The 13081-nt window shown below is 50.7% G+C and overlaps 2 protein-coding genes across 2 annotated transcripts; both read right to left on the bottom strand.

The window, feature by feature from the left end:
• Positions 1-3550: 3550 nt before the first annotated feature.
• Positions 3551-4784, bottom strand: LIPB-0 (Lipase B; the record flags this gene model as incomplete). The annotated part of the gene is made up of 2 exons (XM_032033355.1): positions 3551-3948; positions 4007-4784. The coding sequence occupies 2 exons, from the start codon at positions 4782-4784 to the stop codon at positions 3551-3553; spliced, it is 1176 nt and encodes a 391-aa protein (XP_031887186.1).
• A 4407-nt stretch (positions 4785-9191) lies between these two features.
• Cdk2 (Cyclin-dependent kinase 2) lies at positions 9192-11131 on the bottom strand (the record flags this gene model as incomplete). The annotated part of the gene is made up of 4 exons (XM_066153319.1): positions 9192-9333; positions 9546-10441; positions 10496-10844; positions 10911-11131. The coding sequence occupies 4 exons, from the start codon at positions 11129-11131 to the stop codon at positions 9192-9194; spliced, it is 1608 nt and encodes a 535-aa protein (XP_066007127.1).
• Positions 11132-13081: the final 1950 nt, after the last annotated feature.

Genomic DNA, 13081 nt, shown 5'->3' with positions numbered 1-13081 from the left:
TGGTGAGTCGATGTGCCAAGATGGACGACATGCAGCAGGTCTTGGGATCACCCGTGATCTTTCATGCGACATGCAAGTCTGGTAGAATCGGGTTGATCTCTCGGCGGGAGGCGCTCAGGGGAAGCTGGGCAGGATGTGATTGAGTAAATCTTGTCCCAGCAGTCTGTGTTTTGGGATCATAGCATTCGGCATATCCAGCAATCGCCCACTTGGGCAACTTACTGAATTTTTTTGGCTGGCCCGGGGAAGTTATCCGTTGCAACAACTGACGCCCATCGTGTAGCGTAGCACAAAAGTTGAGGTGAAGTGAAGTGTGAAAAAGAGATGTAGACAGGGGGTTGTGAGGAAAATAGCCTCAGTTCTAACGACCGGTAACGTCGTAGTGGGTACAGTCTCTACAGTCTGGCCAATCATATCGCGTTATGCCGTCACATATGGTTCAGTACATGCACAAAGTACGTACCCTGATCTGCCGGTGCCACAATTGTTCTTTTTCTGAATCTACGGGAAGGTGGGGGAGTTTGAGAGCTTGGCATCTGTCCCCTGGCGGGTTTTGGCAACTTTGACACTCACCAAGACTCTGCTGCTCCATCGTAGGGCAGGGTACCGTTGCATTTGGTTTCTTGTTCCTGGCCTAAATTCCTCGACCTCTGGCAGGTTTGCTGCAAGGAGCTCTGACGCTGTGCGCTGTCCCCCCCAGCCGTCAACGGCGCCTCTTGTCTCTTTTGTCTTCCAACGGTTGATCGAAGATGCTCTCGCTCAGTGCAAGCAATGGAGAGAATTCTTGCCCCCACACGGCTCCTTTCCCCATTGATCTCCTCCGAGTCCCAGACAAGTGACAGCATGGAGCAAGCCCGGACACGGCCCCTGTCACACTTGACGCCGCCCTCTGTGCCACGGGAGATTGCCCAGGAGGTACCATTTCTTCCGCACCCTATCCATACACTAGGTACCTTACCACTGAACCCAATGACCGGTTGAAAGTCCTCTGGGCTTGCTCAACTCACGATGACGCGCGTTCCAGAACCTCAGAGTGCTGGTCTGCGATTCTTGGCAGTCCGAGCAATGCCATAACCAGGCCCGCATTTCGCCATCCCAACCACACGTTTTCTGCCATGGCGGCAGACGGGGTGACCGCTCGCCCAGCAGGACGGCTGACCAGCCCACGTGAATTCGTGCTGTCATGAAAATTAAACATAGGATCGGTCGTCGGTGGGCGAGTACGCGTGTCCTTCAGGGGCAACAATAACCGACCCCATGTCCGCCGCCTCGCTCCCACTTTCCATTCCCAACATAAGCTCCGACGTGACATCTGCGTTAGTACCAAAAAGGAGAAGTCAGTGCCCAGGTTAGCGTCTCTGTCCCAACGTCAGGAATAATGGGTTAGCTGGTGGGATGAATGGGACATTGGGGCGGGTTTTTGCCATTTCCTCAGGCGATGGACTACAACACCAAAAAACTTAGATGCTTGGCGAAATTGGCGCAAATCCGCTGACGAGACGGATATACATGATGCTCACATCAACCTCGACCTCCCCTTCCCGTCCGATTTGGGGAAGTCTGCATTAGCACCCAAGCCTTCGGTGCTGAACTGTATGAGTCTATCTAATTATGGCTCATAGAAAGACGCGGCCCCTATCCGCAATGAGCATGGGGTCATGATGTGATGCCTCGGGTTACCCCCGCTACCCTTGGCATTCAAGCAGCGGCTTAGGCCGGACAACATGGGGGAGCACAGCTTTAGCGCCCACCTTGGGACACTCAAGCTTATTCGACGTCTAAGCTTGATCGGTAGCCGGAAATTTCTTCACTTCCGCTTGGGAATTTTGTGGGAATATTCTCCCCAGTACTCCGTAGCCGCGTAATAGACAGGTAATCCGCGCCTCGTGAGTGAACGGGAAACGGGGCCGTTCAGCCTCCGCCTCAGCCCAGAATTAAAGTGTGTTTTTGTTTGCGTATATTCCCATGTCGATATCCGCGCGTTTTGGTGAGAATCTGACTTGTTTCGCTGGGCCCGACAACGAGAGCACAGCAAGCGGCTTTCATCGGAATTGTCCGCTGTTTCGCCCGAGGGCAGTGCGCAGCCCCCGGAGGACGACCGGATATGTGGGGTTCAGACGGACGAGTGGCGGAAAAATAGGGTAAACACCTTAGGTGAGGCTTGTCTCGTGTTACAGTCTAGAGATATTTTACCCATATTTATCCTGATGCCCCCCCGAAAAACTGCGACAATCGAGGTGCCATAGTCACGTCTCACTTGGGTGGCTGTCGATCGCCAAAACGCCCGATGAGCTAGACTGTGGTCAGTGTCCGAGCCGTCCTTGGTGATGGGCTCATCGTGATGACATCTCGGAGAGAGGCATTTAGACGTGCTGATCTTAACTCTTGATGGATCATATCACCGGAGCTGTGGTTAGTGTTCCGGTGTCGCTTGAGCCTCACCGGTGCACTTGGCAGGAAATTCAATGTTGCCATCTACTGGAACAAGAATTATCAGACCAATCCATCCTGACGAGTTGAAAAGTCCAGTGCTTTCGAGCAGTCTCATGGAAACAGGTGATATTTATGTCTTCTTGAAACTCAGTCACATCCCACCGGCATAGGCACCCAATCACATCGAGGAAGCCACAGTGTGCTGGTGAAGCCATCCTCAATCACCTACTTGTGTGATCTCTGTATGCGCTGGACTTTCGTTCGTCCGCAAGTTGACAAGCTTTGCCCACTAAACTGTCCACAATTGCAACCTGCGTAGCGTAGCACCGTCCAACCGTTCCCTATCCACGCAAAGCCCACATAGGCCCTCTCCAAGGTAAGATTCAGTGGGTATTGTGTGGGCTCTTGACGCCCCTGATGGAGCGGCTCGATGCCAGTGGGGGCCAATCTGTCACACGTGGCATTGGAAATGTTTCAACGCCCTTTCGTGGACCGAAAACGCCCGCCATCCTGGAATTGCAAAGAAGAAGCAATCCTTCGAAGGCGACAATGGCGAGCCTCGAGGTTGATCAACCATATGCTTCTTGCTCTTGGGCCATCTTCTGTTGCAATGCCAAGGCGGATTTCCCGCGGAGAAGTCTTAATCTAATCACCGCTCCGAACGGCTTCCGAAGGGGCTTCTGGGGTGATTATCAAAAACGGCGGAGAAAGAGCTTGGTGATGGTGGGAGATCTGGCTCGGAGTTATGTAGTGGTCCGGCTCAAGCTGTCGGAATTCATGGCCATATTGTGTGTTGCACATGAACGAGGTATGCTTGCCAGTCAATGGAGTCGCTTTGTGTTGTTGCAGGTCGGATACTTTGGACACTTCAATCTTTCGTATCATTTCTCAATCAAATTACCACTGGAAAATATTGATTTCACTCGAAAGACAATTGTGAAAGCAAATTTATAGATTTTATGACGCTGTGCAACGCTGACTATTGTACTAGAATGATGAAAGAGACTCGCTCGCTCGCTATAAACCCCAACGCTATGCATGTTCGCCGTATTCTTACACGCATTGTACACATATCGTACAGTTTGGTCCGCCTTTGACCCGGAAACCAGCCGGGTATTTACTTAGCGTAGGCCTTGATCTTGGGCTCGAACTTGACCTTGTAGGGGTACTTCAAGACGTTCGCACCAGCCTGGCCAAGGACGCCCTCAGTAGCAGTGATCTCTGCCTTATCCATCTTTCCCGCGGCGGGGTCGAGGCAGACCTTTTTGTCGATTCTGTCGAGCTTGGCCGGACCCTCATTCTTCATGGCGTCCTCCAAGAGGGCGAAAGCCAAGGAGTTGTACAGCATGCCTTCGTGGGTGACCTCACCGCCAGCCGGGGTTCCGGGACATGCCTTCTGGACCTCAATGTTGGTCGCTTGCGCGCCGTTGCCATCCTTGAGGAAAGCTGAAGCCTTTGGGCCGGCTTGAGGCTGGACGACTTCATCGGTGGCGCTGAAGATGGATGTGGTGGGGACTGTCGAAGAAATGTTAATACATGGTACAATAATGTTGAAGTGAAAGATGAGACTTACCATAAGCACTGTCTCCGCCGCCAGCGCGAAGAGTTGCGACGAACTTGGAGTTGTACTTCTGTTGATACACAGAAGGTGTGCATCCGATAAGTGCTGCAGCAGTGTCGCAAGCCAAGAATGCCTCGGTGGTGCCATGGAAATCAGGAGAGAACGAGACAAAGTCGGTCACCGTCTCCCGCGTGCTGGGCCAGTACTTCATGGCCCACTGCACATTCAAGTTTCCTTGACTCCAAGCAGCAACGGCGGCCTTCTTGCCCGTCATACTCTGGACGTAGTTCATGGCGTAGGCGACATATTCGGAATTCTCCTGGGCATCACCCAGGGACGCTTCGGGGATGTTGACCCAGAGGGGGTCCGCAAAGTCAGACTTGGCCAGAAGAGGACCCAAGTTAGCGCGGAACGTCGACCCAGCCATCGCCGCGGTGCCGGGGACGAGAATAATGGGTTGCTTTCCCGAGGTCATGGAGAAGGTCTTGGGAAAGTAGATCTTGCTTCGAAGCTCTTCCTCGGACATCGAGTACGGTGCATCTTTCTCGGATCTCTTGGGGTAGATCGTGTCCTTAGGTGCGGGGTTGGTGTTTCTCATTGAGTTGACCTCGTCGCCGAGGAATGCGTTCATGCCTTGGACCTGCTTGTCTGCTGCGACGACGTTGGCTGATTGGCTGTTCTCGACGATATCACGAACAGTCGCTTCGGCTGCTGGGTCAGATACGGGCAGTCCGATGACGTTCGTGGAGGCAAGGGTCAAGCCCACGGCAATGGCTCTAGTGGTCTTCATGATTGTAGTAGATTTGTTGGCTGCTTGATTCTTGGAATTGCTGTTGAAGTTTGGGAGTCAAGAGTCACTGTCGAGGGAGTCTCGAAGTCCAGTCGAAAGATGTTTTTCGGTTGTTGGTGATGCTGATGAAGTCTGAATAGTCCAAGCCTGTCGTCGATGGATGTTTCTGAAGCTTTATATCAAAAATCCAAGACGTGCCCGTCCACGTCGTCAGTGCGGACGTCATATACCGACCCTTGTCAACGGCGCCTGTTTTCTCTAAGGTTAAATTCCTATCGGTTCCAACGGTCGATTGATGAGCCGCGGCGTGGTCATGGTTCGATCTGTCCAGCCAGTAACGTTGTAAAAGACAGGCATGACGGACCCAAGATGGTGGTAATACTTCGCTGCCGCTTCCCGAACCATCCACACCAGGCCGGCGGGAGCCTGACGTCGCCTGCCCGACGGACATATAGCGATGACATGCGGCCGTGTCTGGACCAAAGCCCCGTCCGATAATATCAAGGCCGTTCGATCACGACAGAGTCCGCTTTCCCCGGCAGACCCCGAGTATCCTGCCTGTCGGCAGTCGAATCGGGTGGCAGCATGCGCTATACGAAGCGCACCGCCCTAGGACAGAATAGGGAAATAGCTGGCGTTGTTCAGATGATGTTCCCGAGTCGAAAGCTAATGTCCCGGGGCATTTCCTTCATTTGTTCCCATGTGACATCATGAACGTTCCCTCGATGACAGCCGGGGTTCTCGTAATTTTGACCAAAATGGGCGTGGATCGCTATGCACTGATGTTGTACCGAGGCAAGCCTTCGTCTGAACTCATGGGATGTGGTTGACACTGCGTAAGCCACAGTCCAGGACGCAAGCTCAACTACATTTGGTATAAGGTGAGCTTCGAGTACGACTTCGGGAGGCATGTCACACCGAAGGACGGCTCCCACTTTAAGTCTGAGTTCTTGGGTAAGGGCTCTTGCTGAGAGACTGGAAAACACTGCTCGGACGCGTCTAGTTAAGAAAGCCAGCGCATGTAAATGAAGTCGAATACATTTTAGCGTAGTTCTACAGCTCAGATTACATGTAGCTTGGAAGCCATATTATGCGCTCTACATACGCAGTCTCATATTTTCCCCTCAGCTGAACATATCGTGACAACCATTAGATGGTATAGATCAATGATCGCAGCATCACACCGATGTACTTTGCATCGGCATCATAAGATTCCATCGCCGCGGCCCAAACTGCCCTACACCACCCTCTTCACAAACACCACGACCTTGTTTGTTGAAAATAGGTTGATTCTGATGAACCGGTGGGAGACTTGCAATGACGGAAACCATGAGCAAAAGGACAGCGTTCCAAGGTTGCCGAGGCGCCCGGCGCAAGTCATGAAGTTCCAGAACGCTCGGCCGCCCTGCAGTGCAGTATTTCGTCCCATCTTTGAGGTCATAGTGCGAACTTGCCGAGACTCTCGTGTCCGTATCCCACCGAATCGGAAACAGAATCTCCAACTTTCCCCGCGATCGGTCGGGGGTCCGGAATGTCCGTTTCGAGTTGTCGTTCCTCGTCTTCGCGGTCGTATGCAACGTTCATCGGCAGTCTAGACCACCAATCTGCTCCCATATGTGCCGCCGGGATGTAGATCAGCCTCATTTCGGGCTTCAGACGCCCTCGGCTTGACCAACCACCATGCCATCGGTGGCGAACTTGCCATCGGTATGAGAAAGTCGAGCCTAGTGGTTGAGATTATTGACTGCTGCATGTCAAAAGCTGGCCAGAGGTATCGGATGATACTGATCAGCCCGTTGTGGATGGGGTCGCGAAAATCATCTCATGAAAGCGGTTGTGATAGTCGACCAACCTCGCCATAGCTGACTTGGGAGTCGATAATACGGGACTCATGAACCCATTCCCATAAGTAATTGCCACCTGAATACCGTCTCAAACAACAAATCTCGAGCATTTGGATTCGCAAGCCCACCCCGATACTACAAGCTACCTATGTACAACGAAATGTAAGTGCTATTTGCGAAGAGTCGACCACGACCAAAGAGATTCATAGAATTGTATTATTGGAACATTCCTGCAAATTCAAACTGTATAATCCACGAACAGGACTTTTCATTGGAGAACATTCTTGGTCAAAAAGTACGGGTACGGCTTTTGCCTTGTTGTCGATGTACCGTACTTGAGCTGTAAAGCTCTTCCCAACCTGACGAAGTTTGCAATCACTGCCGTTGATTCAGAATGACCTCAAGAAGCTACTCATGATTCGGCTTGCTTCAGACGATTGAAAGCTCAACTTAAATGAATAAAAGGAAAAGAACGAGTGAGTGTGTGGGTGAACGGCTGGTACGTACAAATAAATGACAATCAACGAATAATGCCCCTGACGCCATCTTCCTGAAGACCGATGTACTTGCCTGGCAGGAAGCCTACCCCTAGACGACTAAAGCACCTCCGACCCTGTTCAATGCCACCCCCAGTCCCAGTGACGACTAAGACATAATGTGTCTTTTCTTGCGATGACCTATTTCCTTTCTCCTTCGCGATAACAACACATAATGGGCTCTGCCCGTCAGATGTTGCTTTCCGGGGGAGATTGTCGTAGGTAAATTTGATCTTCCCTAGCTTACGCTCTGGAGCCCCGGCCACGCTGAATGGTCGCACTATGACTTTTAGCTGTGTCGTTCGGTGAGAACCATCGCTACCACCGCCTGCGACTGACCACGGCGGCTCAACATCTGTTCGTTCCCATTCTGTCTCCTGAAAAGGTGGGTCTAGATAGTCAATGCCACCCTCATAAGCCATCCACGACCAGGTGGGAGCAGCTGAATCGGGCCTCAACGAAAAGTCAATCGCCTTCAAGGCGCCTTCTTCCTCATTTCTCTGCCAAAGAAGGCTTCGATGAAAGAGACCCTTCCCTGGGCCATCATCAAAGATCCCATAACCACCCTCAATGGTGTACGCTCTTAGAAGACGATTTTCCAATCCGGCAATAGCAATCGGTCGATCTTGAATATGACTAAATTCGAGCTGTGAATAGCGGCGGTACAGATCTTGGAAATAGCGGATTCTGACTGCCCGTGACTTTTCTTTCATTGCCTTATCAGGGAATCTGGGATCGCCCAGAAAGTCTGCCATGTCACTGCAAAGCCGTCTTGTTAGCCAGCAGATTTGTTTTCATGGTGTGAATACGGAGAACTTCTATACTTACTTTTGCATCTTTGCAAGAGTCTCGCACCTAACTCCCTGTCCACACTCAAAGTACGTCTGGGAGTCTGTGAAGAATATGGTTCGTCGTGCCAAGGCACGCTCCTGCAATACCCAACCTCGGCTATTCAAAGCCCCGTCGAGTACATGACGTCCGAAGTCGTCAATGGTTTCGCATACGTAGAAAGGGGGCTCTCTTTCTTGGTGAATGGTAATGAAACGTCGCTGTGGCCGCGGTTTGTGAAGAAATCCCTCACGCTGGTTCGAGGCGCGACTCGCTGCGATGACGCAATAAGCGCAACTGAAGACATCTTCCATGCGTTTGGCTTCTGTGCTGAAGTCGCCGCCATCTCCTTGGACGATGCATAACGAGTCGATCCAAAGGTATTGGATTCCAAGGCGACGGGTGACAGTTATCGCATCGGCAAATGTTTGCGGAACATCTGCTTGCGGAATGGCCTGCTTGAAAGCCTCCAGATTACTCAATTCCGTACGTAATGGGCGATGTTTCTGAATGTCACCCCAGCGGTGCGACAAGGCAATGTATCTGGCGTCCCCAGATATCCCGTCAGCTGTTTCCAGCAAACGCAGAATCGGCTTTTCCTCTGAGCCCAGGTGCAAAAGCCGGGTGGGGAGTCTTGAAATGCCAACAAAGTTGCATCCTGAGTGATGGGTGTCGCAATCTTTGAGCCATTGTCGAGCTATTTGACTAGACAAGTCCGAGTCCGGTTTCGGGAGTTCAGGAAATCCAATCTGAAACCCAGAGGTCAATCTCAAGGCACCTAGACATTCCATGGAACATTAGAGAAATCCACATCAAATACGTGAACACACTAACCGGAACTTCTACATAGCGAAAGAGCCACTTGAGATACCGCCCCCCTGATATGGATAGTTGACCCGACTCTCTCCAAGTGAATATTAAAGCTCGATTTGACTTCCTCTGAAGCTTTGGACCAAGCATGCCACAGAAGGTTACATAAACCACACAACGTGGAACTTTGCTGCAGCTTATCGCGTTTGTAAGCGACAGAAAAGCCAGCCTCCCAGATTTTGAGCCGGCTACAAGGTTCACATAGCTTGTCGGGGGTCGAAAGGGTCGGGGCTAGTGACTTCTGACCCAACAGCGCCGCGACATCTTCAGCGAAATCATTATCGACGGGGAACCTCCAATCTTCGAGAGGTGGTAGAGTGTAGTTGTTCCTAGCTGTCCTTGTTGGCAAAGCCAACTGCTGCACGCCGAGACCGGCAGCTGGCTGTGTCGCAGATGGTGTCGGGGCAGCCATCTGGGGTTGTAATCGCGATCCCCGCGGCGGAGGGGGAGAAGCTGTTGAAAGTTCCGCGACTGAGGACATCAGAAGGTAATCATGTGACTTTTCTACCTCACGGAGAATGTTGCTCATCGCCCTCTCGAAGTCGATTGACGTGGCTCTGTACCGAATGGCGGTGTCCTCAACGTTCGGGGCTGGCAATGAAGTGCCTTGAGACTTAGCACGACTGATTGTCGTCGGCCGACGATCTGGTAGGCGAAAAACTAGCAGTCTTTCTTCCACAAACTTCAGAAGGTCATTGATTGCTGATTTACGCCGACACTCCGGGTGTTGGCTTCGAATGTACGATATCCAGTGAACCACTTGTGGATGGAGAACAGGCTCTTTTGACCGACCACCTAGACTCGTGTTGATTGATTCATAATACGAGACGGGTTTCTTTGGGTCATGGTTTGGGCCTTTGAGGTCATTGTAAAATCTCTGCAGTTCTGTGTTTCCGTAGAGAAGCCAAATGATCCACTCAGTGATGATGCATCCCATAGACCAAATGTCGTACAGTCGTGACCTAGGTTGCTGACCAAAAGCTGGTTCGGCCTCAGGTGCTTCATAAAGAATTGTGCCATATGTGGTTGCCGTTAAGCGCGATCGGTCCTGGGTACGAACGACGTGACGCTTTGCCAATCCCATGTCGGCGATTTTGAGATATCGGGCTCCGTCAACATTTTGGCCATGCTCTGTGAACCAAAGCAGATTCTCTGGCTTGAGATCTCCGTGTCTAATGGATGTTTCCGCTCCGTCAGAGTTGTATTCCTCTGCGACATCTTCTGTGTGGACATGAGGCAGGTCATCAGGTTGCTCCTCGGAGTTGTCGTCGAGGCCGAAGTAGTGAAGGCCACTGAGAGCAGCCCCGAGACCCTGAAGTTGGACAAGCGCTTCCTTCACCAGACTATGTGTTGGCATCTGGCGCGGGGTATTTTCCCAGTAGTCTCTGAGGCTGCCTCCGTCAGCCCAGGGAAAGAGAAGATAGCGATCAGGTCCTCTCTCAAGTGCAGCGAGGCATTCAATGATATGCGGATTCCGAAGCTTTTTGACTTTTCTCAGGACGCCAACCTCAGCGAGCCATGCTGCTTCCAAAGCAGCCTGTGGCACACCTCCAGATGTCTGGATCTCTTTGACAGCGATCTCGACAAATTAGCTCAAACACGCCGCAATGAAATTCAACAGGTGCCTCCTTACCTCGTCGAAAGAGTAGTCAGTGTGAGACTGCTGGATTTTAACTCGGTACACTTTACCGAATGCACCCTCCTTTGGCTTTTCGCCCGAAACCTGGGTAAATGGAAGAATTTCTCCAGGTTGAATGGTGTATTGGAAGATTCCAGAACGAATTACAAGTGCTAGGAACTTCCACTGTGCCGGCGAGAAATGTTCGCTCATCTCCGATCGAGCCCATCTATCATCAGACTCCTCCACATTCTCATCAGGGAAATCGGAGGTTTCCGACCAAGGCAGTTTGCTGTCGTCGAGACCAGAGGAACGAAACAGGGCCATGGCATCGTATAATTCCGTACGGGTTCTAACAAATTGACTGTTAAGCACAATGAGAAAAAGTCTCGAAGCATATTTCAAAGTCCAATCGATGAGACCCTCGTACGGCTTTTGTGACGCCACACTGACAAGACCCAACTCTACGGCAATGGCCTCTCTTGTAACCAGCGATTCGATATGATCTTGTGGTAGATACTTCGACTTTCCTCCTCCAGGGGGGAAGTTGCTGTCCACGTAGCTTTTCCGAATTTGCTTTCGAAGGCTGACATTCTGCGTTTTTTGCGGAGTTGACATCGACATCTCGAGGTTTCCCACAGGCGTGGTCATAGTGGAAGCGATAGCGTCTGTGTTAGTTGGCACGCTTTTCGCTGGCAGTATTGGGTCACATCAAACGATTTGATGTGTTGTGTTGAATTAAAAATGTTACGACAGGGCGAAGTGAAACAGGGCCTTCTCAGGGAGGAGACATCTAGAATGAGTAGCTTGCAACACGCCAAACGACTGAAGGACCACAAGGAAGGCTAGAAATTATAAGAACACAGACTTCAAGAAAACTCCAAAAAGGAATCGTGATGAGACGATTAACTCTCTGGTAAGCGGTTGCTCATCACACCTAGTGCTTCTCTTGCATTATGCATATGCAGCGTGATAATAGTGGCTCCCCGATGTCACAAGCTTCGGTCGGGGGCTGAACATCCTTAACTATAAACTGAGACAATCTCAGCCGAGCTGAGAGACTAGCGGTTGGAAGTAAGACTTTGGCAGAATATAAGATGCGCCAAGGTAGCCTGCTTAATACGATAGGCAATGCGGGAAGTTTGCCTTCGATGAAAGCTGCGAATATGTCCTCAGCATAATGTTATGACGTAGATGTGATAAGGCAATCGGTCGGAATGTAGTGGTGCTAATTGGGAAGGTTGCAATTCAGCCTGTTTAATTGAGATTCTGTCCTTGCATTGGATGTAGACTGCACGGGACGACACAGTCATGCTCGCTTACCAGACCCCTGCTGCATGTCTAAGAGGTTACAGCGCCTCCGCGAGAATTCCATTGATGCCAATATGTAGTTGGAGCATCCTAAGCCCAACTCAACACGTGCTCAGGACCTTGAAGCTTTTAAGCCGAAAATTCCCGTTTTGGCTTCACAGGCAACCTTCGTAAGGCTCATTGATGGGACCTCTTGCAGTGGAGTGAATGATAATGATATATCTATGGTTATTGTCGTTATATTGAATGTGTTTGACATCAGCATCCTCCCATACCACCCGAATGCGGCCAAGCTGACACCGAGGAGGATGCGTCCCTTTTGCGAGCGTAAGCAAAGCAACGGGAACTGTAACATGCACAGCCTGGCTTAAGTGCACATCTCTGCAGCCTGATTCTGACACCCACTCAACGTGATAGATGCTTTTTCGGATGGGCTGAGTGGCCCGGAGATGAAGCGGAAATTGTTTCCCGAACGGAGTCGGGGGTGCCCCAGGAAGATGGGTGCAGCAAGGGAAAAGATGATGCCTTTCTACGCCGATGAAGCTCACTGTGAATTAATTTTGAAATAATGCGACGAATTCCAGGACAGACCAATGCTAAAGCATAGTTGTCGATGTCAATCACCGTCATCGTCGACACATTGCGATTTCTATCTGAACTCCATCGTCAGCACCATGTCTCGGAAATAAATACATAAGAGCACCTACATTTGAAAGCTCTCTGGGAGCTCGTATGGAGTACGTATTATGCATCATCTGAGGAAAGAATTACTAAGCAGCTGTCTACGACAATCGTCGAGGTCAGACTGTCCTTACCTCAACTTCGTAGGCGCCGGCAAATTTCGTGTCAAGCATCGAGACGAGCTTTTCGGGGTCCATACTTCGTCCGGCGATTTCCTGCTTGGAAACAACATTTGGCATTGCTGTCCTGGGTGTATTGCAAGAAATGCTACGAGTTTGAACTGCATGTGTCTGGTGGCCCATAGTGTATATGACGAAGAGTCAATTGGGATTTGGAAAACACTGTCTTGTTTGAATTTAAAGCCCCGAGATATTTGAGACGGCAGTGACCGAATTGATTTGAACTTTGAAATATCTTGACTTTCTTCTTCTGTGTTTTCTTAGATGGGTTATGACTTTTATACATGAAAAAGCTATCGCTCTCGCGCCCGATCTGTAATTTCTTCAATAATGTCCAAAAATACCATGCCGACGAAAGCAGTGGAACGTCCTACACGTTAGCCTTTTTACAATTCGAAATCGTCACCGGATCGCGAAACATCAAAGAGCT

Source organism: Colletotrichum fructicola (assembly GCF_000319635.2).
Source record: "Colletotrichum fructicola Nara gc5 chromosome Unknown KSG_Nara_v1_contig10, whole genome shotgun sequence".
Lineage (NCBI taxonomy): Eukaryota > Fungi > Ascomycota > Sordariomycetes > Glomerellales > Glomerellaceae > Colletotrichum > Colletotrichum fructicola.
Note: the sequence above shows the minus strand (reverse complement) of the source record. Positions and strands in the feature narration are given on the sequence as shown.